Source organism: Panulirus ornatus, chromosome 43 (genome assembly GCF_036320965.1).
Source record: "Panulirus ornatus isolate Po-2019 chromosome 43, ASM3632096v1, whole genome shotgun sequence".
In the NCBI taxonomy this organism is placed as follows: Eukaryota; Metazoa; Arthropoda; class Malacostraca; order Decapoda; family Palinuridae; genus Panulirus; species Panulirus ornatus.
In genome coordinates, this window is record NC_092266.1 from 15,797,456 (window position 1) to 15,824,604 (window position 27,149).

Genomic DNA, 27,149 nt, shown 5'->3' on the forward strand with positions numbered 1-27,149 from the left:
TGTGGACTGACTGATGCAACCAGGATTTGAGCCTATGCTCTTGACCCTAGGCAACCCATGAATGTTCTTACCAACTGCTTCTGCTTAATGCTACTGTTTAATATTTTTACCTATGTCTTCTACTCGATGTTTCTACCTAATATTCCTACCTCAATGTTCCTGTCTGCTACCTCTATCTATTGCTCCTACCATTTTGACTAAAGGCAGGGCTAGTGCATGGTACTCACCACTGGAAAATCTAGAGTTAAGAAGAGTGAGCTGTATGAGTTAAGTGTTATGTGTTATGTATGACAAGGAAGAGATTGTACATTTGTGGACAGAATCCCATAAGTCCATGTTTGGATGAGGCAGAAAGAAAAGACAGCTAACCGGGTCAGTGGAGTGCAATTTTACAACCACTAAAGTGCTGGCTCTCTATGCAGCTGTCACTAACCCTCCTGATATTCAGGTGGGTAATACTGGTCTAAATGTGTGTGGGTGTAATCAAGATGAGAAAAAAAGGAGAGATAGGTAGTATGTTTGAGGAAAGGAACCTGGATGTTTTGGCTCTGAGTGAAATGAAGCTCAAGGGTAAAGGGGAAGAGTGGTTTGGGAATGTCTTGGGAGTAAAGTCAGGGGTTGGTGAGAGGACAAGAGCAAGGGAAGGAGTAGCACTGTTCCTGAAACAGGAGTGGTGGGACTATATGATAGAGTGTAAGTAAGTAAACTATAGATTGATATGGGTAAAACTGAAAATGGATAAAGAGAGATGGGTGATTATTGGTGTATATGCACCTGAGCATGAGAAGAAAGATCATGAGAGGCAAGTGTTTTGGGAGCAGCTGAGTGAGAGTGTTAGTAGTTTTGATGCACGAGACTGGGTTATAGTGATGGGTGATTTGAATGCAAAGGTGAGTAATGTGGCAGTTGAGGGAATAATTGGTGTACATGGAGTGTTCAGTGTTGTAAATGGAAATTGTGAAGAGCTTGTAGATTTGTGCACTGAAAAAGGACTGGTGATTGGGAATACCTGGTTTAAAAAGCGAGATATACATAAGTATACGTATGTAAGTAGGAGAGATGGCTAGAGAGCATTATTGGATTACATGTTAATTGATAGGCATGTGAAAGAGAGACTTTTGGATGCTAATGTGCTTAGAGGTGGAACTGGAGGGATATCTGATCATTATCTTGTTGAGGCAAAGGTGAAGATTTGAAGAGTTTTTCAGAAAAGAAGAGAGAATGTTGGGGTGAAGAGAGTGGTGAGAGTAAGTGAGCTTGGGAAGGAGACTTGTGTGAGGAAGTACCAGGAGAGACTGAGTACAGAATGGAAAAAGATGAGAACAAAGGACGTAAGGGGAGTGGATGAAGAATGGGATGTATTTAGGGAAGCAGTGATGGCTTGCGCAAAAGACGCTCATGGGATGAGAAGTGTGGGAGGTGGGCAGATTAGAAAGGGTAGTGAATGGTGGGATGAAGAAGTAAGACTATTAGTGAAAGAGAAGAGAGAGGCATTTTGATGATTTTTGCAGGGAAATAATGCAAATGAGTGGGAGATGTATAAAAGAAGAGGCAGGAGGTCAAGAGAAATGTGCAAGAGGTGAAAAAGAGGGCAAATGAGAGTTGGGATGAGAGAGTATCATTAAATTTTAGGGAGAATGAAAAGATGTTTTGGAAGGAGGTAAACAAAGTGCGTAAGACAAGGGAACAAATGGGAACATCAGTAAAGGGGGCTAATGGGGAGGTGATAACAAGTAGTGGTGATGTGAGAAGGAGATGGAGTGAGTATTTTGAAGGTTTGTTGAATGTGTTTGATGATAGAGTGGCAGATATAGGGTGTTTTGGTTGAGGTGGTGTGCAAAGTGAGAGGGTTAGGGAGAATGATTTGGTAAACAGAGAGGAGGTAGTAAAAGCTTTGTGGAAGATGCAAGCCAGTAAGGCAGCGGGTTTGGATGGTAGTGCAGTGGAATTCATTAAGAAAGTAGGTGACTGTGTTGTTGACTGGTTGGTAAGGTTATTTAATGTATGTATGACTCATGGTGAGGTGCCTGGGGATTGGCGAAATGCTTGCATAGTGCAGTGGCAAAGGGGATAAAGGTGTGTGCTCAAATTATAGAAGTATAAGTTTCTTGAGTATCTGTGGGAAATTATATGGAAGGGTATTGATTGAGAGGGTGAAGGCATGTACAGAGCATCAGATTGGGGAAGAGCAGTGTGGTTTCAGAAGTGGTAGAGGCTGTGTGGTTCAGGTGTTTGCTTTGAAAAATGTATGTGAGAAATATTAAGAAAATCAAATGGATTTGTATGTAGCATTCATTGATCTGGAGAAGGCATATGATAGAGTTGATATAGATGCTCTGTGGAAGGTATTGAGAACATATGGTGTGGGAGGCAAGTTGTTAGAAGCAGTGAAAAGTTTTTATCGAGGATGTAAGGCATGTGTACAAGAAGGAAGAGAGGAAAGTGGTTGGCTCTCAGTGAATGTCGGTTTGCGGCAGGGGTGCATAATGTCTCCATGGTTGTTTGATTTGTTTATGGATGGGGTTGTTAGGGAGATGAATGCAAAAGTTTTGGAAAGAGGGGCAAATGTGCAGTCTGTTGTGGATGAGAGAGCTTGGGAAGTGAGTCAGTTGTTGTTTGCTGATGATACAGTGCTGATGGCTGATTTGGGTGAGAAACTGCAGAAGCTGGTGACTGAGTTTGGTAAAGTGTGTGAAAGAAGAAGGCTGAGAGTAAATGTTAATAAGATCAAGGTTATTAGGTCCAGTAGGGTTGTGGGACAAGTCAATTGGGAGGTAAGTTTGAATGGAGAAAAACTGGAGGAAGTGAAGTGTTTTAGATATTTGGGAGTGAATTTGGCAGTGGATGGAACCATGGAAGCTAAAGTGAGTCATAGGATGGGGTAGGGGTGAAAGTTCTGGTAGCGTTGGAAAATGTGAGGAAGACAGAGAACATTATCTCGGAAAGCAAAAATGGGTGTTTGAAGGAATAGTGGTTCCAACAGTGTTATATGGTTGCGAGGCATGGGCTATAGATAGAGTTGTGCAGAGGAGGGTGGATGTGCTGGAAATGAGATGTTTGAGGACAATATGTGGTGTGAGGTGGTTTGATCGATTAAGTAATAATAGGGTAAGAGAGATGTGTGGTAATAAAAAGAGTGTGGTTGAGAGAGCAGAAGAGGGTGTTTTGAAATGGTTTGGTCACATGGAGAGAATGAGTGAGGAAAGATTAACCAAGAGGATATATGTGCCAGAGGTGGAGGGAACGAGGAGAAGTGGGAGACCAAATTGGAGATTGAAAGATGGAGTGAAAAGATTTCGAGTGATCGGGACCTGAACATGCAGGAGGGTGAAAGGCGTGCAAGGAATATAATGAATTGGGATGATGTGGTAGACCAGGGGTTGACCTGCTCTCAGTGGATTGAACCAGGGCATGTTAAGTGTCTGGGGTAAACCATGGAAAGTTCTGTGGGGCCTGGATGTGGAAAGAGAGCTGTGGTTTCGGTGCATTATACATGACAGCTAGAGACTGAGTGTGAACGAATGTGGCCTTTGTTGTCCTTTCCTAGTGCTGCCTTACGCACATGCGGGGGGAGGGGGTTGTCATTTCATGTGTGGTGGGGTGGCGATAGGAATGAATAAGGGCAGACCATGAATTATGTACTTGTCTATATATGTATATGTCTGTGTGTGTATATATATATATGTTGAGATGTATAGGTATGTATATGTGCGTGTGTGGACGTGTATGTATATACATGTGTATGTGGGTGGGTTGGGCCATTCTTTCGTCTGTTTCCTTGCGCTACCTCGCTGACGCGGGAGACAGCGACAAAGTATGAATAATATATAAATGAATAGTACTGGTAATATACCTCCCTGGTCATTAGCTACCTATGAATTACTACCTACCAGCCTCCTGCTTTAATGGACTATTTCTGCCTGTATTAAGATCATGACCATAGATAATTTCATTTTGGACTATCAGGTCTCCTGTTATCTCTCCTTCACCAGTGCTCCCTGTACATTAATAGCTCGATGTTTGAGTACCAGTATTTACCATTCAGAGGGATTTATCTTGAGAATGTTTGGAGGGGATTGACTATCAAGATTAGTTGGAGTTGTGTATATGGATGTGTTTAGTTGTAGAATATTTTAGTGGTATTTGTTAATTTCATGATGAAAATGTAAAAACCACATTCTTTTACATTGCCCAAAACACATCCCTTTCTCATCAGTACCCACACCATCACCATCCATGCTGTACTTTAGTACATATGCAGTATTTGGTTTATTTTCTGATTAGTGTAGTGGAAGAGTTTGCATCAGACCTTACTGAATGAATGTACATAATTTTGGAACTTTAATCTTAAGATTTTTGCATATTTATGTTGTTCTGGTACACAAATGAAATTTAGACCTCTGTGCCTCCACCCAACTTGTTTTACCTAAGTAGAGGTATAGGGATGCTTTTTTTATATTTTGTTTTACTGTAAGATTAACCATGCCTGTTCTGATATGCAGATAGTTCAAGAGCATTTTGTTTTAATATTTTCTTATTCATATCATTCTTCTGCCTAGGATAGGCTTCATATAATTCTTTTCTTTGCCTAGGATAGGCACTGGTTACAATGTGAATGTCTTCAGGAATGCTGAGTGGTGTTTACAAAGCACCTTTTTATTGCATTTGGTACTTAAAACATTTTAGATCATAAATATTTGATGTTTTGGTCTTTATTTCGTGCATACTTTTTTTCAGAAATGACTTATATGTGACACTTAATAGTGGAGAATTTGAGAGAGGTGGCAAGTCTGTAGGCAAAAACATTGAAGTGACAGTGTTGGCATTGGATGCTGAAGGACAAGCCTTACAGGTAGGATTTTTTTTATTTCATTTATCATTATTGCAGTTCTACTTTGTTTATACCAAGGGTTGTATTCCTGGAAAAGGCTGGTGTAAGTATATTTTTGTGTAAATGAAGATGGGTTTCCATATTACTAGGGGTTACATTTCCAGGTGGTGTCAAAATCCTCTTATGGTGAAAATTGTGTGCTGTATTAAGAGCTTGGGAAGTGAGTCAGTTGTTGTTCGCTGATGATACAGCGCTGGTGGCTGATTCATGTGAGAAACTGCAGAAGCTGGTGACAGAGTTTGGTAAAGTGTGTGAAAGAAGAAAGTTGAGAGTAAATGTGAATAAGAGCAAGGTTATTTGGTAGAGTAGGGTTGAGGGTCAAGTCAATTGGGAGGTAAATTTGAATGGAGAAAAACTGGAGGAAGTGAAGTGTTTTAGATATCTGGGAGTGGATTTGGCAGTGGATGGAACCATGGAAGCGGAAATGAATCATAGGGTGGGGGAGGGGGCAAAAATTCTGGGAGCATTGAAAAATGTGTGGAAGTCGAGAACATTATCTCGGAAAGCAAATATGGGTATGTTTGAAGGAATAGTGGTTCCAACAATGTTGTTTGGTTGCAAGGCGTGGGCTATGGATAGAGTTGTGCAGAGGAGGGTGGATGTGCTGGAAATGAGATGTTTGAGGACAGTATGTGGTGTGAAGTGGTTTGATCGAGTAAGTAATATAAGGGTAAGAGAGATGTGTGGTAATAAAAAGAGTGTGGTTGAGAGAGCAGAAGAGGGTGTTTTGAAATGGTTTAGTTACATGGAGAGAATGAATGAGGAAAGATTGACCAAGAGGATATATGTGTCAGGGGTGGAGGGAACGAGGAGAAGTGGGAGACCAAATTGGAGGTGGAAAGATGGGGTGAAAAAGATTTTGAGTGATCGGGGCCTGAACATGTAGGAGGGTGAAAGGCGTGCAAGGAATAGAGTGATTTGGAACGATGTGGTATACCGGGTCGATGTGCTGTCAATGGATTGAACCAGGGCATGTGAAGTGTCTGGGGTAAACCATGGAAAGTTGTGTGGGGCCTGGATGTGGAAAGGGAGCTGTGGTTTCAGTGCATTATTACATGACAGCTAGAGACTGAGTGTGAACGAATGGGGCCTTTGTTGTCTTCCTAGCGCTACCTCGTGCACATGAAGGGGGGGAGGGGGTTGTTATTTCATGTGTGGCAGGTTGGCAATGGGAATGAATAAAGGCAGACAGTATGAATTATGTACATGTGTATAAATGTATATGTCTGAGTGTGTATATATATGTATACGTTGAGATGTATAGGTATGTATATTTGCGTGTGTGGACGTGTATGTATATACATGTGTATGTGGGTGGGTTGGGCCATTCTTTCGTCTGTTTCCTTGCTCTACCTCGCTAATGCGGGAGACAGCGACAAAGCAAAATAAATGAATGAATAAATATTAAGTTTTCATGCATCAACTGATATTTTTGATAGAATGAAATACATAGGTAAATGCCTAGAAAGAAATGAAAGTAAAAAGATGAAAAGAGGAAGGGGGAGGTTGAAAAAGAGGTCAAGTGAAAGCTGGGGTGAGCTAGTATCAGCAGACTTGAAGGAGAATAAGATGTTTTGGAAGGAGGTTGATAGTGTGAGAAATACAACAGAACAAATGGGAACATCTGTGAAAGGACCAAACGGGGAAGTGATAACAGGCACTGAGGTGAAGAAAAAATGGAGTGAGTACTTTGATGGATTGGTGAATGTGTTTGATGATAGAATGGTGGTATGGTTATGGAGGTATGAAAAATGAGTGTCCTGGCAAGTGGTATGTGAAAAGAGAGTTGGTGAAAACCTTGTGTAATATGAAAAATGCAAGGTAGCTGGAGTAGATGTCAGTAAAACAGTTGAATTTATTCAGAAACAAGGTTAGATATTGAGGATTTTTGGTGTATGTATGGATCATGGAGAAGAGTCTGAAGATTGGCAAAATGCATGTATAGTCCCTTTGTATAAAGGCAAGGGGTACAAAGGTGAGTGTTCGAATTATAGACGTAGTAGTTTGTTGAGTGTACTTAGCAAGCTTTATAGACAAGTGTTGTTTGAGAGGGTGGTTGAAAGCACAAAGCATCAGACTGAGGAGGAACAATATGGTTTAAGGGGTGAGAGAGGATGTGTTGGTCTGGTGTTAGTTTTGAAGAATGATGTGAAAAATACTTAGAAAACCAGTTGAACATGTTTGTTGGGACAGCCTGTGATAGGGTTGATAAAGATGCCTTGTGAAGGTGATGTAGATGTGTGGTGTAGGAGGAAAGCTTATGGAAGCAATGAGTAGTTTTGATCAAGAGAGTATGGTGTGTGTGGTTGGGTAGAGAGGAAAGTGAGTGATTCCAGGTGAAGGGAGGTCTATGGTAGGGTTTTGTGATGTCTTCATGGCTGTTTAATCTATTTATGGATGGGATGGTGAGGGAGTGGTCTTGAACAGAGGAGTAGATGGTAGTTTGCAGGAGGTAGAGGGGGCCTGGGAGGTTAGTCATTTGTTGTATGTTGATGATATAACACTGGCGTGAGATTCAAGTGAGAACCTGCAGAAGCTGGTGTATGAGTTTGTTAGAGTGTGTGAAAGGAGTAAGTTGAGAGTAAAAACGAATAAAAACAAAGGTTATTAGGTTTAGCAGTGAAAAGAGATAGGTTATTTGAAGTGTGAGTTTGAATGGATGGAACTTGGAGGAATGAAGTGTTTTTGATACCTGGGTGTGGATGTGGCAGCAAATGGAACCATGACAACTGAAGTGAGCCATTGGGTGGATTAGGGGGCAAAGGTCTTTAGTGCAATGGGGAAATTGTGGAAAGAGGTACCACTGTCTGTAACAGTAAAGATGGGTGAGTTTGATGGTGAAGTAGTCCTGTCCATGCTTTATGGATGTGAGGTGTGGGCCTGAGAAATTTAAAGGATAGGGTGAATGTGTTTTAAATTGAATATTTATTTATGTTTATTATACCTGATCGCCATAAGACTGAGGAAATTGTTTTAGATTACTTAGAAACAAGATCAGAGGTTCACAGTTGGAGGAAGGAATATAGAAGCTGAGGAGTGAAATCAAAGATCTTGAAATGTGTCAGGTGGGTGAGGAAATTAGGGAATTAGATAATGTATTTAGAGGGCATGAACACAGAAATGAAACAGGTGAGAGGACTTAGAAGGAATGTAACCAGAGAAAAGAAGGTGCAATAACTGAAAAGCATCAGAGAATTGAGTCAGAGGAGTCTTCTCTTGATATTCTAACAATTGATCAACAAGAGTTATTGCCTATAGTACAGAAAGCAGTAGCTAGTGACGATAGAGGGGAGAGATCGGTAGCAAAATCTGGGGCTGCTCAAGAAAAACAGAGCATGATTTCGAATGAAGTGGAGGAAATGTGATGAATGAGTTTTAGATGAAAGTTTTGTTGTGGATGCTAGCATCCATGTGCTCACTAGTGTTTTTTCATTCAGTACACTCTCCAGTTTTCACTCGAATCTTCTACCAAGGCCTTATTGTCAGCAAACAACAACTGACTCACTTCCCTGGAGAAGGCCTGGGAAGTGAGTCAGTTGTTGTTTGCTGATGATACAACCCTGTGGCAGATTCGAGTGAGAAATTGCAAAAGTTGGCGACTTAGTTTGGAAGAGCGTGTGAAAAGAGGAAATTCAGAGTGATAAAAGCAAGGTTATTAGATTTAACAAGGTTGAGGGAGAGGTTGGTTGGGGTTTGAGTTTGAATGGAGCAAAATTGGAGGAAATGAAGTGTTTTGGATATGTGGGAGTGGACTTGGCAGTGAATGGAACCTTGGAAGTGGAAGTTTCATGTGGTGGGTGAGGGGCGAAGGTTGTGGAAGCACTGAAAAGTGCATTGAAAGAGGGCAAAAAGGGGTGTTTGAAGATATAGTAATCCCACCAATTTTATATGGTTGCATGGCATGGGCTATAAATACTGGCTGTATTTGAATTGAGATGTTTGAGGAGAATATGATGTGTGAGGCAGTTTGATCAAATAATTAACGAAAGGGTAAGAGGGAGATGTGGCAATAAAAAGAGCATGACTAAGCAACCAGAAGAGGGTGTTCTGAAATGGTTGGACATGTGGAAAGAATGAGAAGAAAGGTTGACAAAGAGGATATATGTATCAGAAGTGGAGGGAACAAGGAGAACAGAGAGACCAAGTTGGAAAAAAAATGGAGTGAACAATTTTTTGAGCAATCAAGGCCTGAACATGCAGTAAGGCAAAAAGTGTACCCAGGATGGGGTGAATTGGAACAGTGGTGTACAAGGGTCAACATGCTGTCAGTGGACTGAGCCAGGGCATGTGAAGTGTACTGGTAAAACCATGGAAAGGTATTTGGGGCCTAGTTGTGGACAGGGAGTTTTGGTTTCAGTGCATTACACATGACAGTTGGAGAATGGATGGGAGTGGATGCAGCCTTTCTTTGTTCTTGATGCTACCTTGCTAATGCAGAAAAGGTCAATCAGTTGTGAAAAAAAAATAATAAGATGCCATTCTAATCAGCTGTTCAGTATCTACCAGCATTTGCTAGCTGGTCAATCCTTAGTACTCACTTTCCCCTTTCTTTTTGTGAATAGCTGAATAGTTGTTAGTTCATGAGTTAGGTAACAAAATACTGAAATAAATCACTAACTTAATATTTCATCAGTAAGTGCCAATTTTTGACGTTTTTTCTGTTTGATATGGCATATTTGTGTATCTGATACAATTAAATGTCTGTGATGTGGTTCAACTTATCAAATGAGTCAAATATGAAAATCATAATCATCATCAAAAATTGATTATTAGTGAGCATGATATATTTTCTTAAGTGGTATTGTGTATATTCTGTTTTTAAGAATTTTTTTAATGAGGAATGTAACCATCTTATAGAATAATTTTCCATTGCTTGTATGATGATGAATCGCCTTGTGACTGATTTTTTTGGAAAGTAAGCCGATCACATGAGCTGGGGCTGGGTGTATATACCTTTTTTTTCTGCTTTAAGAGGGACAACTTTTTCATAATTTCCTGCATTCAGAAAAAATTATTTGAAAATGGATGATCTAATTTTATGAATTTTCAGTCTATTTACAGTGGTATGGGTCATGAAGGAACCACAGAGTTTGCATCAATGATTATGTACCACAACAATTCTCCCCGATGGAATGAGCGGCTAAAGGTGGGAATTCCTATCGACCAGTTTGCTGCAGCTCACCTTAGACTGGAATACAGACATTGCTCAAGTTAGTATTGTATGTAGTACGTTTTTTACATAAGGTATTTATTATCTGCTTACTGATGCTTTTAATGGTGAAATGGTTCTATAATTAAGTTTTGTCTTATGAAGTGGATAATAGATTGAGCATTGATGTATGTATACAAGTGAACCTAATATTTTTGCTTGCAGTTAGAATAGTACTGCTGAAATTTAAGTTGAAAGACTGTCTTAAGGTGATAGGATTTGAGATAACCTAAGCTGAAAGAGATAAGAGTTGAGAGTTACAGAGCAAAATAAGAAGAGAATGAGAAGATATCAGTTCCTGTGTGTCATAGAAGGCAACTAAAGGGGACAGGAATGGATAGCTGGAAACCCTCTCCTTTTTGTATCTCAATTTTTGAAAAAGGGAACAGAAGGAGTGAAGTGGGAAGTGCTCATCCTCCTTGAAAGCTCAGATTGGAGTGGCTGAATGTGTGTGGATGTAACCAAGATGAGAAGAAAGGAGAGACAGATAGTATGTTTGAGGAAAGAAACCTGGATGTTCTGGCTTTGAGTGAAATGAAGCTCAAGGGTAAAGGGGAAGAATGGTTTGGAAAAGTCTTCAGATTAAAGTCAGGTGATGGTGAGAGGACAAAAGCTAAGGAAGGAGAAGCATTACTACTGAAGCAGGAGATGTGGGAGTGTGTGATAGAGTGTAAGAAAGTATATTCAAGATTGATGTAGGGAAAACTGAAAGTGAATGGAGAGAGATGGGTGATTATTGGTGCTTATACACCTGGTCATGAGAAGAACGATCATGAGTGAGTGTGTTAGCAGCTTTGGTGTGCAAGACAGGTTATTAGTGATGAGTGATTTAAATGCAAAGGTGAGTGATGTGGCAGTTGAGGGTATACTTGGTGTACATGGGTATTCAGTGTTATGAACATTAATGATGAGGAGTTTGTGGATTTGTGTGCAGAAAAAAGACTGGTGATTGGGAATACCTGGTTTAAAAAGAGTTATACATAAGTATACATATGTGAGTAGGAGAGATGGTCAAGGGGCATTATTAGATTATGTGTTAATTGATAGGCTTGTAAAAGAGGGACTTGTATGTTAACGTGCTGAGAGGGGCAGCTGGATGGATGTCTGATCACTATCTTCTGGAGGCGAAGGTGAAGATTTGTAGAGGTTTTCAAAAAAAGAAGAGAAAATGTTGGGGAGAAGAGAGTGGTGAGAGTAAGTGAGCTTGGAAAAGAGACTTTTGTGAAGAAATATCAGGAGAGATTGAGTGCAGAATGGCCAAGGGTGAGAGCAAATGACGTGATGGGAGTGGATGAAGCCTGGGATGTATTGAGGGAAGCAGTGATGGTATGTGCAAAAGATGCATGTGGCATGAGAAAGGTGGGAGTTGGGCAGATTAGAAATAGTGAGTGGTGGGATACAGAAGCAAAGTTGTTAGTGAAAGAGAAAAGAGAGGCATGTGAACGATACTTACAAGGATAGAGTACATATGATTGGGAGATGTATAAAAGAAAGCAGCAGGAAGTCAAAAGGAAGGTGTAAGAGCTTAAAAGAGGGCAAATTAGAGTTGGGATGAGAGAGTATCCTTAAACTTCAGGGAGAATACATAGATATTTTGGAAAGAGGTAAATAACATGCATAAGACAAGAGAAGAAATGGGAACATTGGTGAAGGGGGCAAGGGGGGAAGTGATAGCAGGTAGTGATGAAGTGAGAAGGAGATGGAGTGAATATTCTGAAGGTTTGTTGAATGTATTTGATGATAGAGTGGCAGATGCAGGGTATTTTGGTCAGGGTGGTGTGCAGAGTGAGAAGGTCAGGGAGAATGGTTTGGATAAGAGAGAAAAGGTGGTGAAAGACTTGCAGAAGATGAAATTTCACAAGGCAGCAGGTTTGGATGGTATTGCAGTTGAATTTATTAAGAAAGGAGGTGACTGTGTTTTTGGTTGGTAAGGATATTCATTGTATGTATGGATAATGGTGAAGTCCCTGAGGATTAGTGAAATGCATGTATGGTACCATTGTACAAAGGCAAAGGGGAATAAAGGCGAGTGTTCAAACTACAGAGGCATTAGTTTCTTGAGTATTCCAATAAAAGTGTATGGGAGGGTATTGATTGAGAGGGTGAAGTCATACACAGAGCATCAGATTGGGGAGGAGCAGTGTGGTTTCAGAAGTGGTAGAGGATGTTTGGATCATGTGTTAGCTTTGAAGAATGTGTGTGAGAAATACTTAGAAAAACAGATGGATTTGTATGTAGCATTTATGGATCTGGAGAAGGCATATGATAGGGTTAATAGAGATGCTTTGTGGAAGGTTTTAAGAGTATATGGTGTGGGAGGTAGGCTGCTAGAAGCAGTGAAAAGTTTTTATCAAGGATGTAAGTCATGTGTATGAGTAGGAAGAGAGGAGAGTGATTGGTTCCCAGTGAAGGTTAGTCTGTGGCAGGGGTGTGTGATGTCCCCATTGTTGTTTAATTTATTTATGGAAAGGGTGGTTAGGGAGGTAAATGCAAGAATTTTGGAGAGAGGGGTGAGTATGCAGCCTGTTAAGTATGAGAGGGCCTGGGAAATGAGTCAGTCGTTATTCACTATTGATACAGCACTGGTGGCTGATTCAAGTGATAAACTGCAAAAGTTGGTGACTGAATTTAGAAAAGTGTGTGAAAGGAGAAAGTTGAGAGTAAATGTGAATCTGAGCAAGTTTATTATGTTCAGCAGGGTTGAAGGACAAGTTAGTTGGGATGTAAGTGTGAATGGAGAAAAACCGGAGGAAGTGAAGTGTTTTAGATCGCTGGGAGTAAACTCGGCAGTGAATGGAACCATAGAAGCGGAAGTGAGTCAAAAGGTGGGGGAAGGGGTGAAGGTTCTGGAAATGATGAAGAATGTGTGGAAAGAGAGAACATTATCTCGAAGAGCAAAAATGGGTATGTTTGAAAGAATAGTAGTTCTAGCAATATTATATGGTTGCAAGGTATGGGTTATTGATAGGTTTACATGGAGGAGGGTGGATGTGTTGGAAATGAAATGTTTGAGGACAATATGTTGTGTGAGGTGGTTTGATCAAGTAAGTAATGAAAGAGTAAGAAAGATGTGTGGTAATAAGAGTGTGGTTGAGAGAGCAGAAGAGGTTGTGTTAAAATTGTTTGGACATATGGAGAGAATGAGTTAGGGAAGGTTGACAAAGAGGATGGCTATATGTGTCAGAGATGGAGGGAACAAGGAGGAGTGGGGAACCAAATTGGAGGTGGAAGGATGGAGTGAAAAAGATTTTGAGTGATTGGGGCCTGATCATACAGGAGGGTGAGAGGTATGCAAGGAATAGAGTGAATTGGAATGATGTGGTATACTGGGGTCAATGTGATGTCAATGGACTGAACCAGGGCATGTGAAACATCTCGGTAAACCATGGAAAGGTATGTGGGACCTGAATGCACGTAGTGAGCTGTGGTTTTGGTGCTTTACACATGACAACTAGAGACTGAGTGTGAATGAATGTGGCCTTTTTTGTCTGTTTTCATGGCACTACCTCGTTGAAGCAGAGGGTAACGATGCTGTTTCCTGTGTGGCGGGGTGCCACCAGGAATGGATGAGGGCAAGCAAGTATGAATATTTATTGTACTTAATCGCCGTCTCCTGTGTTGGTGAGGTGGCGCAAGGAAACACATGAAAGAATGGCCCAACCCACGCACATACACACGTTTATGCATAAACGCCCATACACGCACATAAACATATCTACATTTCAACGTATACATACATATACATACACAGACATATACACATGTACATATTCATACTTGCTACCTTCATCCATTTCTGTCGCCACCCCACCACACATGAAATAGCAACCCCCCCTACGTGCGCTTTTGTGGTAACACTAGGAAAAGTCAAAAAAGGCCACATTCGATCATACTCAGTCTCTAGCTCTCATGTGTAATGGACTGAAACCACAGCTCCCTTTCCACATCCAGGCCCCACAAAACTTTCCATGGTTTACCCCAGGCGCTTCACACGCCCTGGTTCAATCCATTGACAGCATGTCTACGCTGGTATACCACATAATTCCAGTTCACTCTATTCCTTGCACGCCTTTCACCCTCTTGTATGTTCAGGCCCTGATTGTTCAAAATCTTTTCACTCCATCCTTCCACATCCAATTTGGTCTCCTGCTTATTCCCTCTACCTGTGACACATATATCCTCTTTGTTAATCTTTCCTCACTCATTCTTTTCATGTATCCAAACCATTTCAATACACCCTCTTCTGCTCTCTCAAACACACTCTTTTTATTACCACACCTCTCTCTTACCCTTTCATTACTTACTCGATCACAACCACCTCACACCACATACTGTCCTCAAACTTTTCATTTCCAACACATCCACCCTCCTCCGCACAACCCTATCTATATGGATGCGAGGCATGGGCTATGTATATATATATTGTTTCTTATTGTAATACTTAACCACCTGATTGCAGCAGTCAGTCCATCTAGCTATTCATCCTCCCTTAGAGACTGATCAGTAAAATGGATACCTGGCATAGACAAGTGTGTGTGTGTGTGTGTGTGTGTGTGTGTGTGTGTGTGTGTGTTTGCACATGCATACATACAAAGCTGTGAAGACATGCTTTATATATACAAGATTAAGAGACTGGGCAACACGACTAAAATTCTTCCTCCCTGTAGCGTACAAATAATGATCACACATGCGCACACATGATCTCTCTTTCTCTCTCTCAGGTTTTATTGTGTATCTCTTCTGGGTTTTAGCATAAGTGTTGATTTTTCTCTTGAGGTTTGTCTGACATATGATTGAAGAATGACAAAAGTTGAAGTCTACCGATTAGTAACTGGTGTATCCAGAAAAGTTGTAATATCTAGGCTTTGGTTATGCTGCATATGTTGAAATAAAATCTTCATTATCCAAGTCTTTATTTTGTATATATTTTTGTATTGTGTAAGTTATGCATAGTCAGGCTGTGAAAATATCACTTTTACTAAAGATCTGGAGACTCAGCAAGATTCCTGGAGACAGTCAAAAAATATCGCTTGTTCAGATGTTAGATGTTATTTAATGCAGTTTTGTTTCACATCCAAAATGATTTGATTAAGTAATGCCATTATTAAATCAGTCTCCTTCACCATCATTGAACATGTGTGTTTGTTTGTAGAGATGACTACACAGTTGTATTTGCATGATTAACTGCATGAATATGTCATCATATGAGTTTTTCATTTTACTGTTTAAACCATTAGCTTGTGATTCACACCATAGTAATTTTGAGTTATTTGTTCACATTATGATCTTTGACTTTAAACTTATAGGTATCAATATAATAAAGCCTAAGAAGTCAGTATGCACAGATGTCGCCCAAATTGACTTGATATGGAGTGAGAAATTGCCAGATTCTCAGTTCTGTAGATTTCAATTCGGTAGTTCTCAATGTAGATATTGGGTTTGGGACTGGAGGTGCTAATGGCACACCGAATATTGCCCATAGATTTTTCTTAGCTGTGATGGAAGATCACAGAGACAGCTTGTACATGTGTGATACAGTATATACATACAGTCAGGAAGGATGCCTAATGATTATTTACATGCTGCAGTTAGAAAAATAATGGAAAAAGAGGGTGGTAGAGTAGGAATTGCTATGTATCACACAGATGCTTTTGATCACCCTCATTTCAGAGCATTCAGATTTTGATGAACAAATGATATGGTATCTTGTATTTTTATTCATTTTTTTTACACAATTCTCTTCATTATGCTCTTCTCTAATGCATGAATCAGTTATTATCTACATATTTTGGAAAAATAGGAAAAAATAGAAAGAGAGGAAAATCCTACTTTTTCCTGAATGCTTGTGATCATCTGCAGGTCAAAACATCCAACTTTTTATCTCTGAATGGACTGAACCAAGGCATGTGAAGCATCTGGGGTAAACCATGGAAAGTTCTGTGGGGCCTGGATGTGGATAGGGAGCTATGGTGTTGGTGTATTACACACGACAGCTAGAGACTGAGTGTGAACAAATGTGGCTTTTTTGTCTGTTTTCTTGGGGCTGCCTCACTGAAGCAGGGGGTAGCGATGCTGTTCCCTCTTGGGTGGGGTGGCAACAGGAATGGATAAAGGCAAGCAAGTATGAATATGTACATGTGTATGTATGTATATGTACATGTGTATTTATGTATATGTCTGTGTATGTATATGTATGTTGATATGTATATATATGTGTATGGGCGTTTATGTATATATGTGTGTGTGTGTGGGTGGATGGGCCGTTCTTTGTCTGTTTCCAGGCACTACCTCGCTGATGCAGGAAGCAGTGATTATGTATAATAATGATGATAATTATGAAAAGAGAGATATAGATAAGTATACTTATGTAAGTAGGAGAGATGGCCAGAGAGCGTTATTGGATTATGTGTTAATTGATAGGCGCATCAGAGAGAGACTTTTCAATGTTAATGTGCTGAGAGGGGCAACTGGAGGGATGCCTGATCATTATCTTGTGGAGGCGAAGGTGAAGATTTGTAGAGGTTTTCAGAAAAGAAGAGAGAATATTGGGGTGAAGAGAATGGTGAGAGTAAGTGAACTTGGAAAGGAGACTTGTGTGAGGAAGTACCAGGAGAGATTGAGTGCAGAATGGAAGAAGGTAAGAACAAATGATGTAAGGGGAGTGGGGGAAGAATGGGATGTATTTAGGGAAGCAGTGATGGCTTGCACAAAAGATGCTTGTGACAGGAGAAAGGTGGGAGGTGGGCAGGTTAGAAAGGGTAGTGAGTGGTGGGCAGGTTAGAAAGGGTAGTGAGTGGTGGGATGAAGAAGTAAGATTGTTAGTGAAAGAGAAGAGAGAGGCATTTGAACAATTTTAGTAGGGACATAGTGTGAATGACTAGGAGATGGGACATAGTGTGAGTGACTAGGAGATGTATAAAAGAAAGAGGCAGGAGGTTAAGAGAAAGGTGCAAGAGGAGAAAAAGAGGGCAATTGAGAGTTGGGGTGAAAGAGTGTCATTGAATTTTAAGGAGAATGAAAAGATATTTTGGAAGGAGGTAAATAAAGTGCGTAAGACAAGAGAACAAATGGGAACATCATTGAAGGGGGCAAATGGGTAAGTGATAACAAGTAGTGGTGAAGTGAGGAGATGGAATAAGTATTTTGAAGGTTTGTTGAATATGTTAGATGATAGAGTGGCAGATATAGGGTGTTTTGGTTGAGATGGTGTGCAAAGTGAGAGGGTCAGGGAAAATGGTTTGGAGAAGAAAGAAGAGGTAGTGAAAGCTTTGCAGAAGATGAAAGTCTGATAGGCGGCAGGTTTGGATGGTATTGCATTGGAATTTATTAAAAAAGGGGCTGACTGTTTTGTTAACTGGTTGGTAAGGATATTTAATGTGTGTATGGTTTTTGGTGAAGTGCCTGAGGATTGGCAGAATGCATGCATAGAGCCATTGTGCAGAGGCAAAGGGGATAAAGGTGAGTGTTCAAATTACAGATATATAAGTTTGTTAAGTGTTCCTGGGAAATTATTGAGAGGGTAAAGGCATGTACGGGGCATAAGATTGTGGAAGAGCAGTGTGGTTTCAGAAGTGATAGAGGATATGTGGATTAGGTGTTTGTTTTGAAGAATGTATGTGAGAAATACATAGGAAAACAGATGGATTTGTGTGTAGCATTTATGGATCTGGAGAAGGCATATGATACAGTTGATAGAGATGCATTGTGGAAGGTATTAAGAGAATATGTTGTGGGAGCTCCCTTTCCACATCCAGGCCCCACAGAGCTTTCCATGGTTTACCCCAGATGCTTCACATGCCTTGGTTCAATCCATTGACAGCACGTCGACCCCAGTATACCACATCGTTCCAATTCACTCTATTCCTTGCACGCCTTTCACCCTCCTGCATGTTCAGGCCCTGATCTCTCAAAATGTTTTTCACTTCATCTTTCCACCTCCAATTTGGTCTCCCACTTCTCCTCATTCCCTCCACCTCTGACACATATATCCTCTTGGTCAGTCTTTCCTTACTCATTCTCTCCATGTGACCAGACCATTTCAAAACACCCTCTTCTGCACTCTCAACCACACTCTTTTTATTACCTCACATCTCTCTTACCCTATTATTACCTACTCGATCAAACCACCTCACACCACATATTGTCCTCAAACATCTCATTTCCAGCACATCCACCCTCCTCCACACACCTCTATCTATAGCCCACACCTCGCAACCATATAACATTGTTGGAACTACTATTCCTTGAAACATACCCATTTTTGCTTTCTGAGATAATGTTCTCAACTTCCACACATTCATCAATGCTCCCAGAACTTTCGCCATATATGAATATATATGTGTGGATGGACCATTCCTCGTCTGTTTCCTGGGCCTACGTTGCTGACACGGGAGACGGTGATCAAGTATAATGATAAAAGAATATGTGTATATGTTGATATGTTATTTTATTTATCTTTATTTTTGTTTATTTTGCTTTGTCGCTGTCACCTGCGTTAGCGAGAAAGCACAAGGAAACAGACGAAAGAATGGCCCACACCACCCACATACACATGTATATACATACACGTCCACACACACAAATATACATACCTATACATCTCAACGTATACATATATATACGCACACAGACATATACATATATACACATGTACATAATTCATACTGTCTGCCTTTATTCATTCCCATCGCCACCCCACCACACATGAAATAACAACCCCCTCCCCCCTCGTGTGTGCAAGGTAGCGCTAGGAAAAGACAACAAAGGCCACATTCGTTCACACTCAGTCTCTAGCTGTCATGTAATAATGCACCGAAACCACAGCTCCCTTTCCTTACTCAGAATAGCAAATGGATTTGTATGTAGCATTTATGGATCTGGAGAAGGCATATGATAGAGTTGATAGAGATGCTCTGTGGAAGGTATTAAGAATATATGGTGTGGGAGGCAAGTTGTTAGAAGCAGTGAAAAGCTTTTATCGAGGATGTATGGCATGTGTACGTGTAGGAAGAGAGGAAAGTGATTGGTTCTCAGTGAATGTAGGTTTGCGGCAGGGGTGTGTGATGTCTCCATGGTTGTTTAATTTGTTTATGGATGGGGTTGTTAGGGAGGTAAATGCAAGAGTCTTGGAAAGAGGGGCAAGTATGAAGTCTGTTGGGGATGAGAGAGCTTGGGAAGTGAGTCAGTTGTTGTTCGCTGATGATACAGCGCTGGTGGCTGATTCATGTGAGAAACTGCAGAAGCTGGTGACTGAGTTTGGTAAAGTGTGTGAAAGAAGAAAGTTAAGAGTAAATGTGAATAAGAGCAAGGTTATTAGGCACAGTAGGGTTGAGGGTCAAGTTAATTGGGAGGTAAGTGTGAATGGAGAGAAACTGGAGGAAGTAAAGGGTTTTAGATATCTGGGAGTGGATCTGGCTGCGGATGGAACCATGGAAGCGGAAGTGGATCATAGGGTGGGGGAGGGGACGAAAATCCTGGGAGCCTTGAAGAATGTGTGTAAGTTGAGAACATTATCTCGGAAAGCAAAAATGGGTATGTTTGAAGGAATAGTGGTTCCAACAATGTTGTATGGTTGCGAGGCGTGGGCTATGGATAGAGTTGTGCGCAGGAGGGTGGATGTGCTGGAAATGAGATGTTTGAGGACAATGTGTGGTGTGAGGTGGTTTGATCGAGTAAGTAACGTAAGGGTAAGAGAGATGTGTGGAAATAAAAAGAGCGTGGTTGAGAGAGCAGAAGAGGGTGTTTTGAAATGGTTTGGGCACATGGAGAGAATGAGTGAGGAAAGATTGACCAGGAGGATAAGATTGACCAGGAGGATATATGTGTCAGAGGTGGAGGGAACGAGGTGAAGTGGGAGACCAAATTGGAGGTGGAAAGATGGAGTGAAAAAGATTTTGTGTGATCGGGGCCTGAACATGCAGGAGGGTGAAAGGAGGGCAAGAAATAGAGTGAATTGGATCGATGTGGTATACTGGGGTTGACGTGCTGTCAGTGGATTGAATCAGGATCGCTCAAAATCTTTTCCATTCCATCCTTCCATCTCCAATTTGGTCTCTCTTTTCTTGTTCCCTCCACCTCTGATACATATATCCTCTTTGTCAATCTTTCCTCACTCATTCTCTCCATGTGACCAAACCATTTCAAAACACCCTCTTCTGCTCTCTCAACCACATTCTTTTTATTACCACCCATTTCTCTTACCCTTTCATTACTTACTTGATCAAACCACCTCACACTACATATTGTCCTCACAAACATTTCATCTCCAGCACATCCACTCTCCTCCATACAACCCTATCTTTAGCCCATGCCTCGCAACCATATAACATTGTTGGAATTATTATTCCTTCAAACATACCCATTTTTGCTCTCCGAGATAGTTCCATTGAAACTTACCTCACACTTTTCTTGTCTCTCAGCCCTACAATAGTTCCATTGAAACTTACCTCACACTTTTCTTGTCTCTCAGCCCTACAATAGTTCCATTGAAACTTACCTCACACTTTTCTTGTCTCTCAGCCCTACTGAACCTAATGACCTTGCTCCTATTCACATTTACTCTCAGATTTCTTCTTTCACTCACTTTACCAAACTCAGTCACCAATTTCTGCAGTTTCTCACCAAAATCAGCCACCAGCCCTGTATCATCAGCGAACAACAACTGACTCACTTCCCAAGCACTCTCATCCACAACAGACTGCTTACTTGCCCCTCTCTCCAAAACTCTTGCATTCACCTCCCTAAGAACCCCATCCATAGACAAAGTAAACATCATACATCCCTGCCAGAAACCAACATTCACTGGGAACCAATCACTTTCCTCGTACACATGCCATACATTCTTGATAAAAACTTTTCACTGTTTCTAGCAACTTACCTCCCACACCATGACTTACCTCCCACTTCATGTACTTTTGATAACTTCCACTAAGCATCTCTCTCAACTCTATCATATGCCTTCTCCAGATCCATAAATGCTACATACAAATCCATTTGCTTTTCTAAGTATTTCTCATACATTCTTCAACGCAAACACCTGATCCACACATCCCCTACGACTTCTGAAACCATATTGCTCTTCCCCAATCTGATGCTCTGTACATGCCTTTACTCTATCAATCAACACCCTCCATATAATTTCCCAGGAATACTCAACAAACTTATACCTCTGTAATGAGAACACTCACATTTATCCTCTTTGTCTTTGTACAGTGGCACTATGCATGCATTCCCCCAATCCTCAGGCACTTCACCTTAAACCTTACATACATTGAATACCCTTACCAACCGGTCAACAACTCTGTCACCCCTTTTTTTGATAAGTTTCACTGCAGTACTATCCAAACCTGTGTCCTTGCTGGCTTTCATCCTCCATAAGCTTTCACTACCTCTTTTCTGTTTGCCAAACCATTCTCCCTGACCCTCTCACTTTGCACACCACCTTGACCAAAACACCTTATATCTGCCACTCTATCATCTAACTCATTAAACAACCTTCAAAATACTCACTCCATCTCCTCACTTCACCACTACTTGTTATTACCTCCCCATTATCCCCCTTCACAGATGTTCTCATTTGTTCTGGTCATACGCACTTTATTTACCTCCTTCCAAAACTTATTTTTATTCTCTCTAAAGTGTAATGATATTCTCTCGTCCCACTTCTCATTTGTCCACTTTTTCACCTCTTGCACCTCTCTCTTGACCTGCCTCTTTTTTTTTATACATCTCCTAGTCATTCGCACTACTTCCTTGCAAAAATCGTCCAAACACCTCTTTCTTCTCTTTCACTAACAATCTTACTTCATCCCACCACTCATTACCCTTTCTAATCTGCCTACCTCCCACCTTTCTCATGCCACAGGCATCTTTTGTGCAAGCCGTGACTGCTTCCCTTAAATACATCCCATTCCTCCCCCACACCCCTTACATCATTTGTTCTCACCTATTTCCATTCTGCACTCAATCTCTTCTGGTACTTCCTCACACAAGCCTCCTTTCCAAGCTCTTTTAGTCTCACCACTTCACCCAAACATTTTCTCTTCTTTTCTGAAAACCTCTACAGATCTTCACCTTCACAAGATCATGATCAGATATCCCTTCAATTGCCTCTCTCAGCACATTAACATCCAAAAGTTTCACTTTCATGTGCCTATCAATTATCATGTAGTCCAGTAAAGCTCTCTGGCCATCTCTCCTACTTACATACGTATACTTATGTATCTCTCTTTTTCCCAATCTCCAGTCCTTTTTCAGCACAAATTTACAAGCTCTTCACCATTTCCATTTACAACACTGAACACCCCATGTACACCAATTATTCCCTCAACTGCCACATTGCTCACCTTTGCATTCAAATCACCCATCACAATAACACTCAGGTGGTCCCAAAACACTTGCCTCATGATGTTTCTTCTCATGCCCAGGTGCATATGCACCAATAGTCACCCATCTCTTTCTTTTCACTTTCAGTTTTACCCATATCAATCTAAGGTTTACTTTCTTACACTCTATCACATACTCCCACAACTCCTGCTTCAGGAGTAGTGCTACTCCTTCCTTTGCTTTTGCTTTTGTCCCCTCACCAACCCCTGACTTTACTCCCAAGGCATTCTGAAACCACTCCTTCCCTTTACCCTTGAGTTTCATTTCACTCAGAGCCAAAACATCCAGTGATTACATTAGTATGTGATTTATAACAAAATTGGAATATGTTTGATGATTCAAAAATATTTATTTTCAGCTCGTGAAAAAAATGAGAAGAAACTCTTCGGTTTCTCATTTGTGAGACTGATGGACGATGATGGAGGGACAACTCTGCGTGACGGTTCACATGAACTTTGTGTGTATAAGTGTGATGAACGGGGACGTTTAAACAATCCTTTAGAGTACCTGACCATGCCTTTCCTTTCAAAGGAAGCTGTAGATTGTATTTATTCTCTGCCATTTCAGCGATCACCCAAAGAAAGCATCATTATAGATACTCTGCTTTGCTCAACAAAGCTCACTCAGAATGGTAAGTGAATTTTTTGAAAATTTTTGAGCGTTTTACCCATTTGAGGTAATTTTTTTAATTGTATCTTTAATAGTAAAGTGAAAAGGAAAGCTATTTAGAAAGTTTTCATTCAGTCTAGCATACATGCAAGACATTTTGATGCTGCTTAAAACTTTTATTATCAATGTAGTCGATGGGTGAGAGTAAATGGTTCTGTGAAAGGGTCGTTCGATTAACTGAAGGGAGTCAATATTGATATCCCCATGGATGTTTAAAGCCTTTATGAATGGGAGACATCATAGGCAAGTAAAATGAAACTTCAATTTTTGCATGAGATGGGATGTTACAATGTAATACCACTTTCTCACCCCAGCTCTCATTTGCCCACTTTTTTGCCTCTTGCACCTTTCTCCTGACCTCCCTCCTCTTTCTTTTACACATAGATAAATACATAAATACATGAATACTAATAAAATATACCATAAAAGTGCCTGCTGATCACATTTTCTTTTATAAAACTCCTTTCCCTAAAAGAGTCACATGTTTCACTGAATATTCTAAAAAAAGATTTTTGTTTTTCATTAAATTTCATTTGTCAACTCTCGTTTGTGAAACACAGCATGCTTGATTTATTAGTATTCTTGTTGACTGTTATGTTTTGCATATGCTGTCGCATTGTGTCACCCATCTGCTTTAATTTTATATTTGATATAAGGTGAAATTTTGGCTATTATTGTCTTTCAGTTGATCTTTTATCACTCCTGAGATGGCGTTCAGCTCCAGATGGTATTGGTGAAACACTCTCAAGACTGACACGTGTTGATGGTGCAGAAACAGTCAAGTTCCTACAGGATGTGTTGGATGCCCTGTTTGCTATGTTTTCCACAGATGATGGAAATTCAACACAGCACTCTGGCCATGTCTTCCAGGCACTAGTAAGTTTGCAGCACTAAACATTTTTTATTCATTGGAGTTTCAAAGATATTAATGGTTCAAGGTCATTTGAAATTATGGCAGCCCCTTTACTAGCCTGTAGAGTTGGAATTGGGATGCCCAATTCTTCAAATTCCCATTAAAGGTGGATGTACACACTTTATCCATTCTGTGTAAATGTGATTGGAGTTAAAGATGATAGGAGGACAAATGGTGAGGAAATTTGATGTTTTTTTTTTTCTTTCATCTGATTATGATTTAGAATCTTTCTAGTTCTTAAAAAACTTTTTCCTTTGTTATATTTTCACTGATATTTTTCATGCAGGTCTTTATCTTCAGCCTTCTAGAAGACAGCAAATTTGAGCACTTCAAGCCTGTCATGGACGCTTACATAACTGGACATTTCGCAGCTGCACTTGTTTACAAGTATGTAAATCTAAATACATGATTATATCTTGAGAGAGCAGAAGAGTGTGTGTTGAAATGGTTTAGACTTATGGAGAGAATGAGTAAGGAAAGATTGACAAAGAGGATATATGTGTCAGAGGTGGAGGGAACAAGAAGTGGGAGAGCAAATTGGAAGTGAAAGGATGACTTGAAAATGATTTTGATTGATTGGGGCCTGAACATACAGGAGGGTGAGAGGCGTGCAAGGAGTAGAGTGAATTGGAACGATGTGGTATACTGGGGTCAACGTGCTGTCATTGAACTGAACCAGGGAATGTGAAGCATCTGGGGTAAACCATGGAAAGGTCTATGGGGCCTAGATGTGGATAGGGAGCTGTGGTTTTGGTGCATTACACATGACAGCTAGAGACTGAGTGTGAACAAATTTGGCCTTAATATCTGTATTCCAGGTGCTACCTTGCTGAAGCAGGGGGTAGCAATGCTGTTTTCCTGTGGGGCAGGATAGTGACAGGAGTGGATGAAGGCAAGCAAGTATGAATATGTACATGTGTATGTATGTAATTTCTGCTTATTTGTATGTATATATTGATGTTTCTGTATGTATATGTATGTGGGCATTTATGTATGTATATGTTTAAATGAGTGGATGGGCCATTCTTCGTCTGTTTCCTGTTGCTACCTCGCTGACACGGGAAACAGTGATTATGTATGATAGATGAATGAATAAATCTTGTCAGAAATTTTCAGTGGTATTATGAAAAAAGTATTATTTTTTCATATGTATCATGACACTATTTTATGCATTCACATTGGAGTGCAGTATGTAGAATCCTTGTCTGGCTTTCTAATTGCTTATTGTCCTCAAACCTTTTGAGAAGATCTACCAGCATTGCTTGAAATGCTTATGCTTAAGAATTACGTTATTTGTTTCGTTGCTTGTGTAGATGGATTATTTACCAGTTTCTATTGATAGAGAAGAATGATACAGGATACACAATGGGAGAGATAGAGATAAGGAATTAACAAAATACAGAGATTGTTTAACATAAAAGTAAAAAAGTTAGAATGAAAGAAGATAAATACTCTTTAAAGCACAGATAAGGGGAGAGAGTGAAAGGTTAAGAAGTTTTGTTATGAAACAAAAATGTGGTTGGTGAGTCAAAGGAATTGCATTAATATCCTGCAGTTCACATACAGCACATAGCTCTTGCTCAGCTAGAACTCTAAGAAAACGGCTTAAAACAATGAGAACCTTCACTGTCACACTGATGCTGATTTTCCCATTTTCAGTAGGCATGTCATGATAATAAAATGATAATGATGGAAATAATTGATAATGATTATAATCATAGTCATGATAAGATAATGATGAATGTTTTTGTACCAGTTTTATTAATAGAATTTTCATTATCATTTCTATTATTAATGTTCTTTCTTTCGTACATATTTGCCATTTCCCACATTAGGAAGGTAATAATGCACCAAAACCACCAGCTCCCTTTCCACATCCAGGCCTCACAGAACTTTCCATGGTATACCCCAGACACTTCACATGCCCTGACTCAGTTCGATGATAGCATGTCGACTGCGCTACACCACATCATTCCAATTCAATCTATTCCTGGCATGCCTCTCATCATTCAGTATGTTCAGGCCCTGATTGTTCATAATCTTTTTTACTTCATCCTTCCACCTCCAATCTGGTCTCCCACTTCTTGTTCCTTTCTTCTCAGACACGTATCCTCTTCGTCAATATTTCCTCACTCATTCTCCCCATGTGTCCAAACCATTTCAACAAACCCTCTTCTGCTCTCCACACATCTCCCTTACCCTTTCATTACTTACTCAATCAAACCACCTCACACCACATACTGTCCTCAAACATTTCATTTCCAACACATCCACCCTCCTCAGTACAACCCTATCTATAGCCCATAACTCACAACCATATAACATTGTTGGACCTACTATTCCCTCAAACATACCCATTTTTGCTGTAAGAGATAATGTTCTCTCCTTCCACACATTCTTCATCACTCCCAGAACTTTCAGCCCCTCCCCCTCCCTATGGCCACTCCTGCTTCCAAGGTTCCATCCACTGGTTCAATCCATTGACAGCACATCGACCCCGGTATACCACATCGTTCCAATTCACTCTATTCCTTGCACGCCTTTCACCCTCCTGCATGTTCAGGCCCCGATCACTCAAAATCTTTTTCACTCCATCTTTCCACCTCCAATTTGGTCTCCCACTTCTCCTCGTTCCCTCCACCTCTGACACATATATCCTCCTTGTCAATCTTTCCTCACTCATTCTCTCCATGTGACCAAACCATTTCAAAACACTTCTGCTCTCTTCTGCTCTCTCAACCACACTCTTTTTATTACCACACATCTCTCTTACCCTTACATTACTTACTCAATCAAACCACCTCACACCTAATATTGTCCTCAAACATCTCATTTCCAGCACATCCACCCTCCTGCACACAACGCTATCCATAGCCCACGCCTCGCAACCATACAACATTGTTGGAACCACTATTCCTTCAAACATACCCATTTTTGCTTTCCGAAATAATGTTCTCGACTTCCACACATTCTTCAAGGCTCCCAGAATTTTCGCCCTCTCCCCTACCCTATGATTCACTTCCGCTTCCATGGTTCCATCCGCTGCCAAATCCACTCCCAAATATCTAAAACACTTCACTTCC

At 40.5% G+C, this 27,149-nt stretch overlaps 1 protein-coding gene across 3 annotated transcripts in view; it reads left to right on the forward strand.

Annotated features, from left to right (window-relative positions):
• spg (dedicator of cytokinesis spg) overlaps positions 1-27,149 on the forward strand; it is a 392,951-nt gene that overhangs the window by 116,308 nt on the left and 249,494 nt on the right. For all 3 annotated transcript variants that reach the window (XM_071687033.1, XM_071687034.1, XM_071687035.1), the window contains exons 13-17: positions 4,738-4,852; positions 9,942-10,101; positions 22,843-23,115; positions 23,839-24,029; positions 24,353-24,453. In XM_071687033.1, coding sequence (XP_071543134.1) covers positions 4,738-4,852; positions 9,942-10,101; positions 22,843-23,115; positions 23,839-24,029; positions 24,353-24,453 — 840 coding nt within the window. The remainder of the gene's footprint in view (positions 1-4,737; positions 4,853-9,941; positions 10,102-22,842; positions 23,116-23,838; positions 24,030-24,352; positions 24,454-27,149) is intronic.